This window comes from Pungitius pungitius, chromosome 8, assembly GCF_949316345.1.
Source record: "Pungitius pungitius chromosome 8, fPunPun2.1, whole genome shotgun sequence".
Classification (NCBI taxonomy): Eukaryota; Metazoa; Chordata; class Actinopteri; order Perciformes; family Gasterosteidae; genus Pungitius; species Pungitius pungitius.
In genome coordinates this window covers 9974979-9995727 of record NC_084907.1, presented here as the reverse complement: position 1 = coordinate 9995727, position 20749 = coordinate 9974979, and the positions used below count along the sequence as shown (strand labels likewise).

Sequence of the window (20749 nt, the reverse complement as noted above, 5' to 3'; positions counted from 1 at the left end):
TATTACACATTGCAAACTATTAAGTCCATAACCAACTTAATATCTAATCAAAACATTTTTACAATTAAAGGTCGAAACATTAGACTTGATTAAGTGGTCAGGTTATAATTTAAGTGTAGCTACATCTTTGAAACTGTTCTAGCTTAGATTCCTGAACAAGAATAAAACAGCAGCACAGAGTCCTACTACACTAAGTACAATAGAGGCAGCAGTAATACCCCATGGTACTCCTGCAAGTAGCAGCACACAGAAATATAAAGTTGTAGCAATACTATCCGTGGTGATAAAAAAATAACAGGCACTCCAGAGGTACCAGGTGCATCTTTATTGACATTTCGAATCTTATGTCCAACAATGGTGATGATTATTAGCTTTTGTTTCCGTCTGTGGTGACACAGACTTCTTGTTGCTGCCTCGTCAGGGGTCCGGCCACAGTAGAGCACCAAGTCCTTCCCGTCCCTCCTTGAGGAATGCATAATTCAGAGAATGTACACAGTCCCATGCTGTCTGCCTGTATTCAAAACGAAAGAAAACAAAGCTGCTCATTTCTTCTTGGTTGCTCTCTTCCCTTCTCCTTTCTTCGGTTTCCCCTTTCCTCTCAGTTTCCTGAGGCGGAGCATCTCCTCCTTGAAGTCCTCATGCTCGTCTCTGAGGAGGAAGAGCAAACATTCTCACTTGGTGCTTACTTCATAACTGGGGTATTTTACAGTTTTTACACTCAATATAACGCTACTGCCAAACAGCTCAACACCTGTAGTGTTTTCACAGTGAAAATCCAGCAGAGCTAAGGGCATAAATGATGATGCACGTTCAATCCGAGTACCTGAACAGCCCCATGAACCGGAGCTTCTGGGTCATAGAGTAGTAAACCTTGTGCTGTGGGTACCAGTCGAACACCTCCTTTTTCATGGCCATGGGAGGCTCCTGGAAGAGCTGGACCACCTTCATTGACCTGGAGTCTGTCGGACGCACGACACCCCCAAAGATCTGTGCGCTGAGCCTGGACATGCGCACAGCGTAGCTGGACAGGCTGGTCATGACTGCAGAGCAGAGAAAGGGCTCCAAACTTCACACAGGTGCCACGGAGTAACAAACTTAATGGTGATAACCGCCAAGTCAAATTCCTTGTATGTCTGACATATAATGGCAATAAACGTTTCCTGATTCCTGATCTGATGTTTTGGGTTAGGGTCGTTTCTTTTTAAGACCCCATCCCTTTTAATTTGAAAAGCACTCTAAAATGTTATAATCAGGTTTGATTAACCAGAAGAACCACCACTGAAGAGACTTTATTGATAGTAGCCCGATTTTAAGTCACGTGATGATGAACAATATGGAAGGTAACGTGTTACACTGACCGAACAATTATGTACTTAAGTCTGCTCCAACGGTAGCAGCCACAACATGAAAACGTCACGGAATGTAAAAATAATAATATTAATTATAATATCAATGTGCGTTATGTAACGTTAACGTTATATGAATGCATACGTTACATATTCACACACAGCTAACGTTAACGTTAGCAGTTAATGTCCTTAATACCCTCGCTAAAACCCGCAGCACGAGGGACAGCGGTCCCCGTGGTTCTCACCTGTACCCTGAGAGGACGTCACGTCGCTCTTTGGTGAAACACAGCGTAAAGGGACGACTACTGGTTACTAACGTTTCAGCTCTCATTCACCTTCACGCGCGCCATACTGCCATCACAAGCACTACTGCGCATGACATGGTCCGTGTCCCTGATTGGTTAGTGGCCTTCACTTCCCATTTGCTGAAATATCAAGTGATAATTGTAACTTTAACATAAGCCACATTTAATAAATCACACATGTCTGCATCAATAACTCTTCATTTATACTTTAGTTACCGCAGACTTTTCTTGTTATGAAGTCTGTGGTAACTCTATTATTATTATATACTACTTTAGCAATAGAGTGCCAGCAGGAAGTCCGTCGCTCTCAAGAGGTCCGTGAGTTTGACAGGTGTTGCACAAAGTTCCGGTTACACAAAGTTCCGGTTATCCGTCGGCTGAAGTGTACTCTATTGAGGAATATAAGACTATTTGTGTTTGTCAATCAGTGGCGGCTGGTGAATTTATTGTAGGGGGGGCTAAATAAAGATTTTTTTTCACATACAAACGAAGCATTCTGGTGCATTCTGACAAAATAATAGAGACAAAGGAAAAAGTTAACTTAATTTATTTGCCTTGTAGAATTTAGCAAGATTAAGTGCAAATACATCAATAGAAATAGGGAATTATACACAAGTTAACATTCTAACAAGTTAACAGAATGTGATTCTAAGTAGCTACTTGATTGAAAATATCCCGATCCCCTCGCTCCCTTTGCTCAGTTACGTATGACGCAAGAGCGTAAGTGCGAGCCCCAAAGGCTCGATGTTCGAAAAAAAAAAGTTTTAACATGAGAGTCAACGGGAGAATGCTTGGGCAATTTTCCACCTCAATGAATTCGCCCCGAGAGAGGCGGGACTCGCGGCGGGCGCGCGCAAACTTTTGAAACCTGACCTGAATCTGACGAATCTGCTTGGACAATGACAAATAATATGTCTAGAACACTGAAAACTACTTTTACTTTATTCTGTGCAAGTACTGTGCAAAGGTTATAAGCAGTAAACCAAGAATGCTTATAAATAAAATATAAATGATCATTGTTCAATTTACAAAATACAAAGTGAGCAAAAGAAAGACAAATACAAATGAAAATAGTTGGTGTTACTACGCTTTTTTTTAAAGCAGCATTCATTTGTACTCTTGCATACATACAGGTATTTTGTGGACCAACCAATTTTACCAAACATGTGTTTGTTAACATCCATTTCCCAATGAATGTTTTACCAGTCAGTGAGTGAAACAAACAGCTGTATAGGAGGCTTAAAGCTGCATGAGAAGAGGGTGAAAAGGCAGTTCATGTACACAAAGACATGGTAGCACCATGTGACGCTCAGTCCAGGAAATCTCTTTGAAGTCTTTGAACACGCTCAGCCGAAAATAGTGGGTCAACGTTTGCCTTCATTGTTGATTTGTTATGGCCTGAAGAGGTGCCTCCTCAATCCAAATGGAGACCCTATGGAACATACCAATGATGGTAGTTGTACTGACAAAGTCCTAAACGAAGTCTAGTGCTGGTTGCTAATACGGCGGATAGGTTTAGACGTGCGCCCGGTGCGCTCAAACACAGCAAAACGGAGAGTTCTGTGATTGTTACAATTATCTTGCATGTTTATTTTACATCCACATATCATACAGCGGCAAAACTTTAACTCATAATACATGTACCCAAAATAACAAACCGCATTGCTCACCACAAAGGCACACACGCACACTGGCACAGTCGAAAACTGTTTGCTTCCCAAATTAGCAACACCTGTGTCTGGGATTCCTGCAGGTTAAATGGCCTAACTGGGCTGATCCGAGGTCGGCTGAGCCACAAAGCACATACAGCCCCCATAGTGGCACAGAGCAAAATTAAATGAAATAATACCGAATTAATATGGCTCCTACAGTAGTTCTACTGCATCAGCCAGGTCTCTCCTGGACAAAGATTTCAAAGAAGACTGCGGTTTCAAGATGTGCTGTTCAAGATCTTTTCAGCTCTCAGCTAAGAACTGGCAGAAACCAGTGGGACCTAAGTACATCCATCTAGACCCATCTCAGTCTGGCCAAAGGTGGTCTTCATGGAAACATTGCAGCCAAAAGGCAAAACCTCCAACATGGAAACAAGGCCAAGCATCTCAACCCAAACATGTAACTGGGCAGCAGAAGAATGTTCTTTGGACTGAGGAGTCCAAATGTTAAATGTATGGCTGTTTGTTGGCAGTGGAGAGCAGTGTGAGTAGAGGTTGAGATATGGTGAGGATTAATGGTGTCCTGCAATGCCATCAAGGAGGCTTATGATGGCAGCCGACAACAGCCCCAAAGTACTTAAGAACTATCTTCAGCGTACAAGAAGTCTGGAATTTAGGGAACAATTAGGGGGTGGGTGTCTTGCTCATTTTTCACTTTTTTAGTTTTTTGAAAGCATTGTTTACACCACTCTTGAACTTTAACATAGTTCTGTACATACGTATGTTTTGCTAGATTTTTCGCTGCATGTCATTTGTCTCTCTGTAGTTATTGAGTTTCAGTAGTGGCCGCGAGGTGGCAGCATGTCGAAGCGAAAGCAGGAGGGCAGAAGACCGTAGAAGAAGAGCAGGAGTAAACATGTCACAGGAAAAGAGCATGGCGGTGCAAGAGTTCCTTAGGCAAGCAGAGCTCATAAAACAAGGAGCAGAAGCTCGGGTGTACCGGGCACAGTTCCTGGGTAAGCCGACTATTGTGAAACAAAGGTTTCCGAAGCGCTACAGACACCCGGTGCTGGACGAGAAGCTGACCCACCGCAGGACGGTCCAGGAGGTCCGCTCCATTCTGCGCTGCCGCAGAGCGGGTGAGTTCTACAGCAGCCCAACGGGGCCGGTCCGAACCAGTCTGGACGCACATCCATCACGTTGGACCCCTCCATCGCTGCCGAAAGAAAACGGTTCAAGTAAAGAAGCGAAAGGACCTTTAACGTTGAATTAAAGCGCGTGTCGTCCAACTCACTGACGTCACATGAGATCGGACCGAACAGTCCCCGGGAAGCCTGTCTCTCTCAGCCGTTACACGGGCCCGGTACCGCGGGCTCCGGGTGTACGGCTTTGATGAGCCACGGCCGTTGAGCTGCAGTCCCCCGTAGATTAAATCACCATTTAAGCCATCCCACTTGTTATATTTGTTATATATTAGTGGTCTCGGGCCCTAAGAGCCATGGACAGAGGACAGAAAGTATTGAGGGACACGTGGGTGTTTTTCGTCTTTTCATGAGATTTGTTAATTGATAACAATATCATTTGATACCAGAAAAACGCCTGTTTATTATCTGCAGAACCCAACTTATAACTGTGCTTTACCTGTTCCTCCTCAGGCATCTCTGCGCCTGTGGTCTACTTTGTGGACTACACTTCGCACAGTATTTTCTTGGAAGAAATTGTGGGTTCTTCGACAGTGCGCGACCACATCGCCTCCACTGACGGCAGTGAGGACCTGGGCTGGCTGGCTGAGAGGGTGGGACAGATCCTGGCCCAAATGCACGACGAAGACGTCGTCCACGGGGACCTGACCACCTCCAACATGCTGCTGAGACACGGCCTGGCGGACGGGGAGTCTGAGCTGTTCCTCATAGACTTCGGCCTGAGCTACATCTCCGCCCTGCCGGAGGACAAAGGGGTGGACTTGTATGTGCTGGAGAAGGCCTTCCTGAGCACCCACCCGAACACAGAGGCTCTGTTCGAGAGGCTGCTGAAGAGCTACGCCGGCGCCTCCAACAAGTCCTCGGCCGTCTTCAAAAAGCTGGATGAGGTTCGGTTGAGAGGGAGAAAGAGGTCCATGGTGGGATGATGATGATGATCATCATCATCACTGCTGTTTTCCAGGACAAGTATCTCCTGAAAAAGACGTTATGATAACAATTGTTTTGAAAAGTGTAATAGTTTACTACTTGTTATGGAAGGCCGATATAATAAAGATGGAATTTGTATTGATGTTGGATCACAGTGTTGTGGCTCATGTTCGTTTAAGAAGTTTAGGGTTTAACTTTATACATATATTTCACAAATATTTGTGTTAACATGTAACGAAATGTCTTCAAAAAAACGTCTGGCTGGCCCTCCAGGGTCCGTTAATAACCGGACAGATTGTGTGAACGGTTGGGGCTTTATAGGCTGATGATTAACTGAACTCCGGTGTGGGCTTGGAACTAAACAAAGACAGGAAATGAAGTAGATTGTGATGAATGGGTAAGAAAATAAAACCGGAAAGGGCACATAGTGAAGTTCATACGACGTAATATACAAAATAACCAAATAAGAAATATGTGCAGTGGTGTGTTAAGACCTTGGAATGTTATTGATGTTACTTCATTGGAGCAGAGAATGGCCGTGTGGAAGTGCACCATCAGTGTCTTTGGCAGGTTGAACCTTCAGCTGCATCAGGAAGAACATCCTCTGCTGAGCCTTCTTGGGGATGGAGCTGACGTTGAAGTCTTGGGCTTTGATAGAAGCCCAGGAGGTGGAAGGGTGAGGCAGGACATCTACAACCATCTCCAAAGTCTATACAGTGGTTGATCATTCACCTGATGGTCATTCTCCCACCTGTAAGACTCATCCCCACCAGAGGTGAGTCTGATGAGCGTGGGGACATCTGCTACCTTCAGGAGCTCCACTGACTGTTGACTGGAGGTGCAGCTGTTGCGATGTAGAAGAAGAGCAGAGGGAAGGCAGCCTTTGCAGGAACCGGTGCTAATGGTCTGAGGGACTGCGGCCCAATCCCAATGTCCCCCCTAAACCCTGAGGGAATGAACTGAGGTCACCTGGTATAATTGGTTGAGTGTGGGAGTCTGTGAGGGCTTTAAATGGTGTAAATATGAATGACACTGTTCTGCCACATGGCACGTCACCATGACAACGTCAATTTATGAATAAATAAATATTGTCCAATTTTATGTGTTATTTACCTCCATCATTATTCCTTAATGTTTTGAATGTTAACATTTTAAAATGACAGCATTAAAAAAAACGTATCCTCCTCTTTGTTTACCATTTTTACGTCCCCATGCTTTCACTGGTGACCCCATTTTAATGGGGGTCATTTCCTTGGGCTTAATCAGCTTCCAATGCTGACTAGAAAAGGGTTCAAAAGGTGCTCAGAATGTCAAACACGCAACCATTTGACAATGGGACAGAACTTTGATCCACTTGTGATAGCAGCGCCACAAACAAGGTCAGAGTCCAGGGGGACGTGAGCTGCCAGGTGAATGTTTACCTGGCCGGCCCTACGATAAGTGACACAAGCACCATGTGACGCTCAGTCCAGGAAATCTCTTTGAAGTCTTTGAACACGCTCAGCCGGAAATAGTGGGTCAACGTTTGCCTTCATTGTTGATTTGTTATGGCCTGAAGAGGTGCCACATCAATCCATATGGAGACCCTATGGAACATACCAATAATGGTTAAAGCCATAGTTATTGTTTTGCACTGTGGAGGTAAGTGTCACGCATCGTTTTCTGTGGTTCCAGTGTGAAGTTTGTCTTTTGCACAGTTTAGTGTATTGTTTTGTATTTTGCTCAACTCATCTCTGCTCTCAGGTAATTTTCTTGGGCCCAAATCACAGACCCCCACCTCTACTTTAACAACCCCGTCTACGTTTTCCAGGTTCTTCAGCCGACACGACGAGGAGGATCGGTGTCTTGGTGGGTGCAGAGGTGACTCTCAGCTGCCTTTTCGACAAACGCTCCACGCTGGCGGAGTGGAGTGAGCTCACCATCGAGTGGAACGTGATGGACGAGCGTGCCGAGAAGAGGGTCTTGTACACCTTTGAGGACAGCCGGGCGCATGTGAGCCGGGAGGACTCTGCGGTGGACCGAATGCAGCTGCTAGAGGGCGATGCGTCTCTGCGCATTGGTAACGTGACCGTGGGAGATGGAGGGCTGTACACCTGCAGAGTCATCACACCTGTGGTCCACACGGAGACCACTTGGCTGGAAGTGCTGGGTATTCACTCTTTGTTTCACTTTTGTTAGAAAGGTTACACAAGATTGTAAAGTTAACGTACCTGCAAATTGATGTTCTACGTGCAGCTGAGTTTCGGTTCACCTAAAGGCCCCTCTGCTTTTACTCCTCCCGTAGCTCTGTTTGGTCTTATCAAACCCATGGCTGGTTACAGTCATATCTGTCAAAGAATGTATAGTCCACAACTGACGTGATGTCATTCATTGGGCCGTGGCACAGAGGTTTTATGTCGCTGTAGGATCTATATGGTGAGAATAAGGGAGCCTTGTTTCCACAGTCTAATGCAAGGATATGCATTTATTAATGTACTAAACACAACTGCAGATATGGGAGGAGTTCATTTTGTCTGTTGTTGGCTGATGAGCCTAGAGAAGTTATTTTAATCAGTTATTTTCCAGTAAGAGGTTTAATGGCATATTTAGCTAGCATTGGTTGAATAGTGTGACGTGTAACAGATAGAATTCACTGCATAGTGGTGCATGCATAACAAAATATATCACAACGCCACATAACTATGCTGTTATACTGCTAAAAGCACTTTGAGTGGTCGAAAGACTATAATGACCATGAGGCAAAGACATCCAAGATCTCAAAGGGTCCATTAGGAGTAAAGGGGACCTCCGGTGGACTACAGAGATATGAGGATCGTTTTTTATGCCCTCCCCCAGCTCGGCCTTCTGTGTCGCTCCCGGAAACGGCGGCAGTGATGGAGGGGGAGGAAAAGCTGATACAGTGTGACATCACAGGTTTCTACCCAGAGAAGCTGGCCGTGACCTGGCACATCCAAAATGGCTCCCACGTCGTCCATGTGGGTGCAGGCCTTCTCTCCCACGTCTGCACCGGAATGTCCGCTCGCAACCCAGACGGCACGTACAGTATCCGCAGTGGCCTCACGCTGCCTTCCTCGGCTGTGAAGGGTGGAGACGTGCGCATCATCTGCCAGGTGGAGCACCGGACCTTCAGCAGGCCGTACAACAGATCTGTTACGCTGGCTGTTAAGGGTGGGATTCTTTTCCATTTGTCACCCTTTCAACTTTGAACTGGAGTCATGATCTTATAACTCCGTATTGTCTCCCTGCAGCTCAGTCACAGCCCCCCTACAGTGCCGTCACACTGATAGCTGTCAGCAGTGTCATCAGCCTGCTGCTGGTCACCTCCGTCACTGGAGGCGCTCGGCTTCTCTACACCAGTTTCTGTCAAGGTACTCCGAATGGACAAATGGCTTTTTGTATTATTGACTATATTGTAAAGAATTATAGCTACGGAACAACTAATGGAGATTGAAGTGTGAAGATGCGACGTAAACGGGATGCCGTTTGATACTTATTCAAACTTATACATATTCAGCACAGTAGTGTCTGTGGAAATATCTTAACCTGCAATTTGAGAAAATACTCTACCTTCCACACTCATGACTTCCAACTGCATTCTCACGCCCAAAGCATCAAATGGTCTACGCATGACCAAGAGCAACTTTTGGACACTCTGTCAACTTCTCCTAGTTCTTTCCTAGTTTCTAGTCTACTTGGTGATGTTGTGATCTGAATTCCATGTAAGTTGCCCAAAAAAGTAACATAAGTTAACATTGTTTGGGTTATTAACTGGTATCCATGGGAACCATTTCTGTGTTCAATACCGGCCAAGGAAGAACCCATTAGGACTTTGGAGCTAATCTATAATCTGTGTGTCGTCAGCACTGTGAGGTAGGGCCTGGTCTTGTGGAGGTCTGTGATCTCTGGGGAGCCCCTCCACTCATTGATAGCACAAGTAGTTGAAGATACTCCAAAAGACACGTCACTATGGTCAGTTTGCAGAGCGGGTTCATGTCTATCACGTCTATGCAGTTTAACCTAGATGTACATTTCGTCCAGCGGTTCTGTCTATCTTCCTCCACAGCTCCACCGAGTGTTTCTGAAATCAGCCTGCCCAGCATCGTGTACGCCGGGGAGGCGACCGACCTCGAATGCACCATCCGAGGGGCCCGACAGCGGGTCCTCAATGTGAAATGGTTTAAATTAAGAAGCGCAGCAGACTCAGCGGGGCAGTCCGAAGGGGATCCTCTGTTGTCCGCTGAGGATCTGAGCCAACAGGCTTGTCTCCAGTCGGATGGCACGCGCCACACGTCTGTCCTCACTGTGTGTCCCACTGTCGCTGACGACGGGACGGAATACTGCTGTGTGGTGCTGTGCAGGGACCACAGCGTCAGCAGAAAGACCACAGTCTGGGTGAAAGGTAGGAAACCGGAGTGCAAGGACATCACTCTTATGGTTATGTGGGCCGAAACAATCGGTTTAATATTCCCTCCCCGATGCCAGTTCCACGGTCAGGTCAAACCAAGGCTTTTAAATGTTTGCTGTAAAAGACGATCCATCCCTTTTCCCAGTTACTGACTCTTTTTGAAAGAAATGCCAACATCTGTCAACAGTACTTTGCAAATAGTTCCTCGATGTTTTATGTCGATTCTGAATTGCTGCTACAAGCAAACTCCTTGCACATTGAAACATTGTTTTTAGTTATTATTACCGCTCCACCCGGCTGACTTAAACCTATGCAGAGAACACCTCCCGTTTAGCTTATCAGAGCGCACATTGTTCAAATGGTTATAATAGAAGAGTTGATTGACTTTAAAGGCTCCCTGTGTGGACCAGGTAAACCACAGACAGCAGCACACTTGACAACATGATGCAGGACATATCAGTGAGACAAGATCCCTCGGTGAAGATCACTTCAGCAGAACACACAAGCTTTTCTTCTCACATGAGGTTCACGCTAACCAACCTAGGAATATATTTAAGAGATTATATTTTAAATAGTAGCTGGAGTTTTAACACAACTTTCTCTGCTTTCCCTCTCAACACACACACACTTGCACACTTCCAGTGGAGCCGTCTTTCCTCCACATCACCAGCATCCCTCAGATCCCCAGGGTGGAGTGGCCGCTGGTCCTCTGCTGTCGGGTGGAGAACTTCTACCCCCGGGACGTGGACCTGGAGTGGTCCAGGAGCGACGGGGAGCCCGTCTGCAGCGTGTCTCACTTCGGACCTTTCTCCAACCACAGCGGCCTCTACAGCGTGTGGAGTGAGATTCATCTGCGCATGTCCACAGAGGACGAGAGGGCCGTGTACACCTGCCGGGTTTACCACTGCAGCTTCCCGTCTCCGGGGTACAAGGATGTCCTGTACCACATCAACACTCAAGGTAGCAGCAGCGATGGAGAGAAAGGGGCATACGGGAGCCGCCAAACGTGTTTCGTGTTGTTTAAAATTGCACTGGAACACTCTTCAATCTCTGTTTGCACACATTCGATCTTATTTTCACTTTAGTAACGTGGCAGGTGTTAAAGAAAAGTTGGTTTTAGGTCCCATTCGGTAGCCTGTTCCCATGGCTTTTATTCAGTGCGAACGGAAATGTGACCATTTTTTCACGGCCAAATGCTGCCCCCCACAGTAACAGCTCTGCTTTATGACCCTTCTGGACAGGGAGTCCTCCGGATGTGATGTTCATCGACTGCGAGCCGCTGTGCCCCCTGCCCAACAAAGAGTGCACTCTGCACCTGTGCATCAGAGACTTCTGTCCCGAAGGCGTGTCTGTGACTTGGACTAAAGATGGAGAGACGGTGTCCTCGGGTGTCTTCAACACTCCCCCGAGCCTGAACATCAACGGCCTCTACTCCATGTTCAGTTTCCTCAAGCTCACCCCCAGGGAGGTTGACTGGGGCTGCGAGTTCAGGTGCCGTGTGGTGCACAGCGCCCAGCTGGAGCCCGAAGAGAGGCTGTTCACGCTGCCCGCGCCCCCCCCGCCCTCCGGCTGCTGATGTCCTCACTGGGGAAACGCTGTTATTTCCCCCTTTTTTTCAAGTTTGGACATGTGTGGTCCACCTCTGGATGGGCCTGCAGCAGCTTTCAAGTGACCTGTTTCCAATAGCACCAAGCATCAGAAACTGTATGACATTCATGTTATTTTAAACAAAACAAAGGTAGAAGATCTTAGAAATAACACACAAATGCCGCTGCATTTTTCACCATAATAATATTAGTTTTTATTTTTCCTTTTGTGTAAATTCAAAATTAGACCAAACTTTTATATAACTTCCCTTTCCAAATGCGTTACACCATTTCAGATACTGAGAACAATGCTCGAGGTCAGTTCATCAGATAAAGAAACCACACATATTTTTGTATTTTATAACTGTAACTATCTTAAACCTCAACAGGTGTGTTCATTTTATACTTTTGCAGTGTGACTTGTTGTGGGACACAATGTGACAACAGAGGATCTCCAAAAAATATAAATGTCATAAATGTTTCTGTTCTATGCGCCTGTATACTTTTACTCTAAATGTCCTTGGTAGCTTTAGTAGCTGGCATAGACAATTATTATTATATCATTCTCAGAATACACTCAGATGCTGCAAATATGAGCCGTAAAAGCAGAAATGAGTCTCTGTCTTTTTGGTTTGATGTTGGAAATAAGCTTTGTGGTAGATAAGGTTTTGAACATTTTGGCCCTAGTCATGTGAGTGACAAGTAGTTTGTTTTATAGTCTAAATCTATAGTCAACTTTATACTTTAGTCAATTGCATTCAAGCTTCAAAAATCATCAGGTGACATTTATTTGTGAAGATTATCTTACTCAACAAGACGTGTAAGCATCATAAATGTTTGATTAAACAAACATGTACATAATCCAAAATAAAATGGGCTGATTCCCCCCCCCCAAAGAGAAACAGTGGGCAGTTATCTTCCTGTTCAGCCGTCATAAAACACGTCATCCCTGCGTTTCTTTTTTACACCTTGGTTTGTAAGTTGCATTTGAATACATATCCTAATAATATAAGTAAAGTATTTGCAACAGTTTGTTATATATATTTGTTATGCAGAGTTCTTATACACACACATGAAGGTCATTTCTAGTGGCAGGAGGCCATGAGAGGCGCCGAACCCTAAACACTAAACCACCTGAGATAGTGGATATGAAAACTTACAAATCAAGTAGGAAAAGAATCAAGGTCAAGTTTGGGTAACAGAGTTTCTCTGCATTGTGTGAAAGCATGTTTGAAGGTCCTCCTTCACTCAGCTGCAAAAGGCAACTTTTGAATCACCCTGCTTTTCGCACATTACTTCCATACAGACAATAATCACCTTTTTAGCATAAGACTATGTTATAACATATTTTACCATTACAGTGAATGCATGGAAACACTGCATTCTCTGTGTGGATAAGCGTAATTGTTTAAAGGATTCATTTGACAATTTAATTTTTTAACATGAAACAAGGATTACATTTCATTGGCAGACGTATTCAGTGATATTGAGTCATTTCAGCAGCTTATTTATTGGTATTAAACTTTGCACAGAGAATCTCAAAGCAAGGCGTAAATAGCATTTACTGACTAGATCACTTTGGCTTACAAGGCATTTGGTCAGCGTCTGTATCATAGAAGCCTGGTTTCATTTATATTCATTAGCATACATTTCTTACAAAACTTCACTTTACAAGATTAAAAAAAGACATTCTTGACATTCTTTGAAAGTAAAATCATTATAAACATTAAGGCTATTGCATATTGTTTGGAGTCATGCTATAATGCACAAAGAATAACATTATCACTCATATCAGCTTCAAAGAAATCTTTCAGATTGTGTCTAATGCAAGTCTGTTCCTGTAAGGATATATTTACAACCTCAAACCATCACATCTCACCTTTACAGTCAAACATTGGTCCATTAGTCCATAGATATTGGTCAGAAACTTCATTGACTGAAACTGTAATGACTTTGAGACGTATTGCAGGAATGTGCCAGTTTTACCAACACTGGTTTACAGTCATTAGTATAGCAGTAAACTATATGGACTTTCCACTGTATGCAGTTTACAAACAGTCATTATTATTACTGTAATACACCTGTATTTTTAACAATGAAAATATATTTGTATTTAGTCAAATCTGACTATGTTGAATTGCTGGACCATGACCTTATATTTGATTTACAGGTCATAGTAGTATTTAGTTCACAATACACACACAAATAGCTTGCTTTCACTTCAGTAAATACCACTACTTGAAGATTGAGATTTAGGCAACATGGTCAGCTTTTGGTCAGTGGAGGACGGAGTGATCAGCTGAAGTCTCGCTCGGTGAGGATCATGGGGGCCACCAGGGTCCACGTGTACAGGCTCAAGCACACCCAGCTGGAGGTGATCTTCACCCACACTGCTGGCCACTTGCTGGTGATGGTGTAGTCTGCATCCGGGCTGTCCACAACAGAACACAACAGTCTCTCAGTCTGTATCATGCATCTGCTCATGATGCTGTGAGAACAACAGGCAGCCGTGTCTCATATGGCACCTTTTAGCAAAAGATCCTGTTAACTACACCCCACATCTCCGAAATCCTGGAGCTAATTGTTGAGAAGGATCAATGCTGACAAACCGACAACAGAAATGTTGTTTGTACAAATAACCTTTTGCCTGAAAAAGTCCTAAAATGACATTCCATGACTTAAATTTAGTAGTATTTATCATATTTGAATTGACTGTCCACGAAAACGAAGATTTGCATATTATAGAATGCATATTGAGAAAGGGCCATAGGGAAGATGTGTGGTAAAGGGAGGACTGACCTGTACCAGTTTGTGAGGGTCATCATAATGTAAAGTGAGGCCAGGAAGAGCATGAAGTGGAAGAAAGAGTAGCTGTACTGGACCATGTCTCGCTCATTGTCCTCGAGCCGCCTGGGTCCTGTGGACTCCTCTGAGAGGTCGGGGCTGCTTCCGCCCTCAGCCAGGATGGCCGAGTCTTTGGAGGCCATGGTCAGTTTGTTCACCTGGCTGGTGCTGGACGAACGAATGCTGAGGAACAAAAGAGACATGTATGGATACTGTATGTCCAAACGGACATTCTTGCAATAATATAATAATCTAATAATAATAAAAATAGTTAGTTGGTTACTTAAATAATCCTCCTAATGATTTACTTAAGTAAACAAGACCATCATTGTTTTCTATGTAAATGTTCTTGACGATCATTATTGGTGGCCCCAGATTAGATGATGTCCAAATCAGATTAAATGATGCAAGTTCACCAGAAACTCAGACTCCAGTAGGGACTCCTGCAGGAACCAGTCCACTGTGGACAGACAGCCTTCAAGCTCAGCTCCACCATCATCCCCCTCCCCCAAGAGCTTGGGATCACAGCGCTTAATGACTACAGGCCCATCGCCCTGTTTGTGGACTTCAGCTCTGCTTTCAACAGCACTTTCCCCCAAGTGAGCGCTGTTGCTGCAGTGATCGAAATGGTCTATCGTAGAGGTTCCCAGACTTCTACTTTTCGATTGCCCAAGTCACATCGATATACCCTCCCCTACTACCCACCCCCCCCTTGCTCGGATGACTTGCGCTGATTGGAGTCAGCCAGGATGAAGCATTCCAACTAATAGAGTCTCACCTTGAGTAGAGGATGCACAGGACAAAAATCGCGAGCCCCACGATGCTCTGGGCATCCCACCACTGCAGGTACGGGGACGTCAAGACTGGATCCTCGGTGCCGATGATCACCACGGCCGTCTGGTTCTCTATCTCCAGGGGAGCAGGGGTGGGGGCCGCAATTTGCTGGAAGATCTTCAGTAGACCTGGGTTGCATTCTTGGTCTGAATGTAGGAGAGAAAAACAAGTTTAATGTGTGACTATGCAGAATAGAAATGAAGACCGAGCCTGATGCTGATGGGAAATTACTTTACTTACTAGAGAATATAGAGTAGCATTAGAACACGGACTATATAGACTACATAAGGACATCATAGTGACATCACCGGGACATTAAGGACTACAGTCTTCAAGCCTTTGGGTCAGCCATATTTGTTGTTTATATTTCCGAGGGTACAAAGAAATGAATCAATCAAGTCCAACAAGTACCACAAGTCATATGGCTGGATCATTGTCCTTTCAAATTGTGGGACTATACTTAACAAGGAGGCCAAGGAGGGAAACGTGCTGATCATTTATAGGTGCATGATTGTTTCCAGCAACATTTAAGGCAACCAGCAAACACCCTCACCAGGCTCATTGGTCATGGCAGACCAGGTCAGATACATGGTGTACAGGGTGATGATGGAGGACTGTAGAAGACCTGAATGTGTCTGAGACTCCTGTGAACAAACAAATACAGTTGTGAGCAATCCATTTGTTTACAACATGTGTCACAATCCAGCGCTCCTCTTCCCCTGAATACCGAGGCCTTCAAATCGTACCCCAAATTCCCCCTGTTTACTGTCTTGTTGGTTTGTTCCGTTTTGTGTCTGCCCATCTGTTGTGCACGCCCACTTCCCCCTACACACCTGTATCTGGTTACCCATCAAGCTGGTCTGTATATCTACCCCGATTCCTTTGTGTTCCTTGCGAAGTCTCGTGTATGTTACCATCACATTCTAAGCATTATCCAAGAGCCACTGAACGCTAGACAAGACATTTTTAGAGCAAAGTATCACTCACTGGGAGAGGGTTCAAGTTGTTGGAACGTCCTTTTTATAATCAACACTTATTTTGTCCTGCATAAATATTCATAGTCGGCACAGAAACGCAAAACTAACCAAAGCATAAATGCTCTACAGTACGAATAAGCCACCAGCAGAGCTACTGAGAGAACACAACAACGAAGAAACCGGGAAAGAGAGAGAGGTGTGTTTTCACAAATGTTTGAGCCATAATCTAGAAAAATCCCCCAAAACAAACGTGTGGTGTGAGCGTGTGACAGAAACCTGCAGCTTTGTAACCAAGTTAAAGAAATGTAACCTTTTCTTTTCCGTGAAATGTGTCTGTTAGCATTGATGGAGGAAGATTTGACGAATATAATTGTATAATAATTTCTTCTGTAGCAAAGCAACCAATCGACTTTCATATAATATTTGCTTCGTAGTAGTACCTGTCATCACAATGCAGCCACACACTAAAGCCTTCCCTGCTGTTTTTCCACTTTTGAGCACATTTTCGTGCTGTTGCACGGAGCGACTGCTCCCGCCTGACACTGAAGTACTCACCTGTACTTTAGGCAGCACAGAGATAACAGAGACTGTGATGCAGAACAACATGTTGAAGCTGATGAAGAACTTGTTGATGAAGCATCCATCAGGCTTGGTGTAGAACACAAAGAACAGCACCACAGCAGTAAATGACAGGATGTAGTTGACAATTGTGACCGCCAGCAAAGCTGAAAACCAGAGGTTGAAAACGTTCATACAAGCTGGAAGTATTGAGTCCAAGTAGCCAAAAACTTTAAAGGTTTTTAAAAAAAATGGGAGCAGCTTTCCATTGGTGTCTTGTCCATCAACGCCACATTCTAGTACACAGTTGTTTGTGCCACAGCTTGAGTCACTGACCTGCATACCAGCTCCTGGGGCTGCCAGTCTCCATCCTGTCCACCCAGGACTCGTTCCACGAGTGGGCAAAGTCCACCAGGAGCACCAGCTGGATCAGAATGAAACAGAAAGCTCCACCAGAGCCCGCGACAAACCACGCTGCGACGACAAGCAGGGTTCATTCAGTTATTCATCTGTCACTGAGACACTAAAAACCTCAAATATAAATATCTTACTGTATGTAAATGGCCCATCTGGAATATAAAAGGCACCGACTGTGATGGCCACCAAGGCAGCAAACTTAAAGAACCAAAATCTGAAAACGAATGAAAGAATGTGTAAAAATACACAGCTATGAATCAGACAGCATGTCATCAACACAAGAGCATTTCATATTTGTTCTTTCTCTCATTGTTCTTGAACTGAACTATTATTTTTGTTCCACTGGAGAGGACAATACGGACACAGTTTTGTGGATTTTCATCTTGAGTTCTTAACTCACACTTAAAACACTGACTCACAAACTTGAAGAAAACATTGTGTGCCGCTGACTTAAGAAACCAGTCTAACCTCTGAATCTACTGAAAGATTCTAAGGACAATTGTGTGTGCAGGACAAAGGCCATCTGCTAAACAACGTGTCGTATAATTTACAACACATCTGGTCTAGTGGGACGTTGAGCCGACGCCCAGGGGACATCGTCAATGTGTTTGACGTAGGCCTGCTCTGTCTCTGCACCTTCCACGCATGACACACCCCCAGAGTGAGTATGGAGGGGGAGTAGTACTTCTATTGAGTGAGTAAAGGGAAATGCGAGACACACTACTGCAGCGTGTTGCTTAATATGAGTGCGTCATGCGTTACTGCAGTGCTTACCCATTGTGGATGGCGGCTCGGGGGTCTCTGCTGTTCTTGATGTTAATCGTGGCGAGGGCGAACCCCAGGAACCACATACTCATGCCAAAGCAGATGCGGTACACTGCCTTGTAGCCCACAAACATTTGACAGTTGACGTCGGCCTGCAGGCCGGGGATAGAAGAGCCAGCCCCGTCTTCACAGAAGCCTGGGATCTACAGCACATTGTGGGTCAAATGTAACTCAGGATAAGAATCAGTACACAGTGATTGATGTGACTACGTTCTTGATTTAAAAATATGTTAAGAGACAGTGACCTTTGACCGCCGCATTCTAATCAGCTGATCATTAAAAAGGTATGTTTGTATTCACATTTATATGACTGTATATGTTTATGTTAAAGCAACAACAATGGTATATATATATATCTGCATATAGTGTTAGCAGACATTAACCACTGTATCATACGGGTACACTGTACCACTGATTTGATTACCTGCAGCCAGTTTGACAGGAAAATAGAGCGTCACTGTGAATAAAAACATCAGCTCTACGTATGCTTTTTCTTTTACCCTCTTCAGCTGCTCATCTACACCCGGCGACAGCATGATGCAGGCGACGATGGTCCCCAGCAGCAGGATGGAGGCGTAGATGATCCTGGTCACAGAGGAGTTCCTGGTGCTCGGGCAGCAGCTGCACATCAGACATGTTGCACCGCTGCACAGGCACGGCACCTGGGGACGGACCAAAGCATAGGCTTCATTATCTACCTGTAGGAGTAGCTGGTTTCTTTTAGTGTTACAGCGAGCATATGGATATATTGTTCAGGAAATGTAGTCTTTTTTTTTTAGTTAAACTCAGTTTCGGTGCAGCCCTCTGTCGGTGATGGTCAGTATTTTTACAATGAATCAACATAATCGCCCCGTGAAAGCATGTGAGGAGCAGTGAGAGGTCACAGCGTAACAAAACGTTCCCATGTCCTTTTGCTGATTGTCCGGGAGCCGAGACTAATGGCCTCTCTCTGCTTGTCAATACGGTGAATCAGATCCAACATGAGAGAAAAGAGATCATCTGACAGTCATCCATCGAGGCGGCTCCGTCTGATGATCACAGACTTTTGGTCCGGCTTCCTTTCCAGTAATCTACCAGAACCCTTATAGAGCCACACATAATGATTGTGACTCGGGATAAGGTCCCTAAACTAAATTTAAAAAGCATCCTCCCCCTTGGAGAGAACTATTCATGTTCAGTATGTTTCACTTCAATGTAAAGACAAGACAAGCTGCTTCAGTTTGTCTCTCCCACACAAACATGAGTACAATCAAGAGATAAAAGAGACGTGGGACCATTGTCAACAAGTTAATACCCGAGCAGCCAGACGAGGTCAGCTTAGTACAGGACCTGTGTGCCAGAAGACACGCAGGCCAAAGACATGACTTTATTTATAAGTGCTGTTTACTGAGAAGCAGGCAGGATTAATATTGACTTTTTATCTCCTCATCAAATATTCCCTGAACACAGCTCCTGGAGAGATGTTTTATTCTTCCTGTTTTAATATCAAAACTAAATCCAGGAGTGCCACATTATTATACATCTTGTGATGTCGCCATTGTTTTGCTCGTTTATTTATACATTTCTGTATGGACCCTGAAGCACCCCAAGGGGGAGAGGGGAGAGGTGGCAGCTTGTTCCAGCAGCTCCTGCTCACCATTGAGCTTCATCTGTTTTTTCTTTGTTAATTACTTTCTAACTTTTCATTTATTACACTATCCACTTCGCTGACTCGTCTACGAAATAAGTGTGTTATTTTACGATGAATGTACAGGCCAAATGGACACCAGCCTTCCTACTTGCTCCCCTCCCGCCTCACTCGAGCACTTAATCCCATTAGCGGCGTGTAAACGGTGTGTTCTCATGAGCCCTGGCTCTGTCCCCGTTGTGTCTGCAGCACGCGTTATACGTCATATAACGTTACATGTCCCCCCCCCCGCGGACACCAAACACAACTTTCCCTTTGAACTAAACCCGAATCCAGAGTGCGTTTATGTGAAGAACGAAACGCTAAACGGTGGTTCCACCTGTATTCAGTCCCGGAATGAAACGCTCTCTCGTGTCGATTATAAACGGCGGTTATGTGGATATTTCAGACACCGTCAGAGCTCACCCAGCTTGCGAGAGAAAAGGCTCCCAGAACGGCTCCCATGTCTCTGCAGGTTCAGGACCGGACAGTCCGTGCGCTCAGGGTCCTCCAGACTAGACTGCGCACACAAGCCGGGAAACAACCCGAGGCGACAGGACCGGACACGACAGGGACACACAACGACACGGACACGGATAGCTTAACGAAGGCAGTGGAGCCCGAACGGGCTGTCCACTGAGCCAGAGGGTGTGCGGCTGCTGACGTCATTGGACGCGCGCCACGTGGTTTGACCCGCGTAACTAATCGTCAAACAAACTTTTATTAGGGTCCTCGCTACGAGTAGAGAAACCTATTGTAGTTCAAGGAATTATTAAAGCTGCGAGCAGCGTTCGACGGGTCCTCGCTACTCCTTGCACGTCGGGGTACTGGTCAGACGGTTGCATTTGCAGCTGTATCTATCGATCAAGCCAGAATACACCAACCAGCTTGTTAGACTTCAGGATTGTCTTGGAGACATCAATACTTGGATGACCTGCAACTTCCTGATGTTAAACTCGGAAAAAAACGAAGTTATCATGATAGGCCCAGAGCGCCTTCGAAGTCAGCTGTCACGTGATACAATCTCTATGGATGGAATTGCTCTGGAATCCAATAGCACCGTCAGAAATCTTGGAGTTCTCTTCGACCAGGATATGTCCTTCAACTCTCATATAAAGAAGACTTCAAAGACTGCCTTTTTTTGGAACCAGCTTCCACTTTTAGTCCGGGGGGCAGACTCGGTCAGTTCATTTATGATAAAG

At 45.0% G+C, this 20749-nt stretch overlaps 4 protein-coding genes across 5 annotated transcripts; 2 read left to right on the top strand and 2 right to left on the bottom strand.

The window, feature by feature from the left end:
* Positions 1-302: 302 nt before the first annotated feature.
* mrps33 (mitochondrial ribosomal protein S33) lies at positions 303-1748 on the bottom strand. 2 transcript variants are annotated; one of them, XM_037490702.2, is made up of 3 exons: positions 1685-1748; positions 824-1040; positions 303-648 (listed from the first exon to the last, which is right to left on the bottom strand). In XM_037490702.2, the coding sequence occupies exons 2-3, from the start codon at positions 1036-1038 to the stop codon at positions 543-545; spliced, it is 321 nt and encodes a 106-aa protein (XP_037346599.1). In that variant the 5' UTR covers positions 1039-1040; positions 1685-1748; the 3' UTR covers positions 303-542. The 2 variants fall into 2 exon arrangements, with proteins under 2 accessions (XP_037346599.1, XP_037346598.1); XM_037490701.2 differs by having other exon boundaries at positions 1595-1744.
* Positions 1749-4158: 2410 nt separating this feature from the next.
* tp53rk (TP53 regulating kinase) lies at positions 4159-5577 on the top strand. Its single transcript, XM_037448507.2, has 2 exons — positions 4159-4445; positions 4962-5577. Exons 1-2 carry the CDS (start codon positions 4223-4225, stop codon positions 5432-5434), a joined length of 696 nt encoding a protein of 231 aa, XP_037304404.2. The 5' UTR covers positions 4159-4222; the 3' UTR covers positions 5435-5577.
* Positions 5578-6915: 1338 nt separating this feature from the next.
* LOC119229395 (uncharacterized) lies at positions 6916-12398 on the top strand. Its single transcript, XM_037489679.2, has 7 exons — positions 6916-7076; positions 7246-7584; positions 8271-8603; positions 8684-8803; positions 9499-9834; positions 10483-10800; positions 11082-12398. The coding sequence occupies exons 1-7, from the start codon at positions 7013-7015 to the stop codon at positions 11414-11416; spliced, it is 1845 nt and encodes a 614-aa protein (XP_037345576.2). The 5' UTR covers positions 6916-7012; the 3' UTR covers positions 11417-12398.
* Positions 12399-12970: 572 nt separating this feature from the next.
* si:ch73-267c23.10 (serine incorporator 1) lies at positions 12971-20191 on the bottom strand. The gene is made up of 10 exons (XM_037448519.2): positions 19974-20191; positions 18382-18543; positions 17831-18024; positions 17191-17270; positions 16976-17113; positions 16637-16806; positions 15658-15748; positions 15049-15250; positions 14226-14453; positions 12971-13857 (listed from the first exon to the last, which is right to left on the bottom strand). Exons 1-10 carry the CDS (start codon positions 20010-20012, stop codon positions 13722-13724), a joined length of 1440 nt encoding a protein of 479 aa, XP_037304416.2. The 5' UTR covers positions 20013-20191; the 3' UTR covers positions 12971-13721.
* Between the last annotated feature and the right edge of the window lie 558 nt (positions 20192-20749).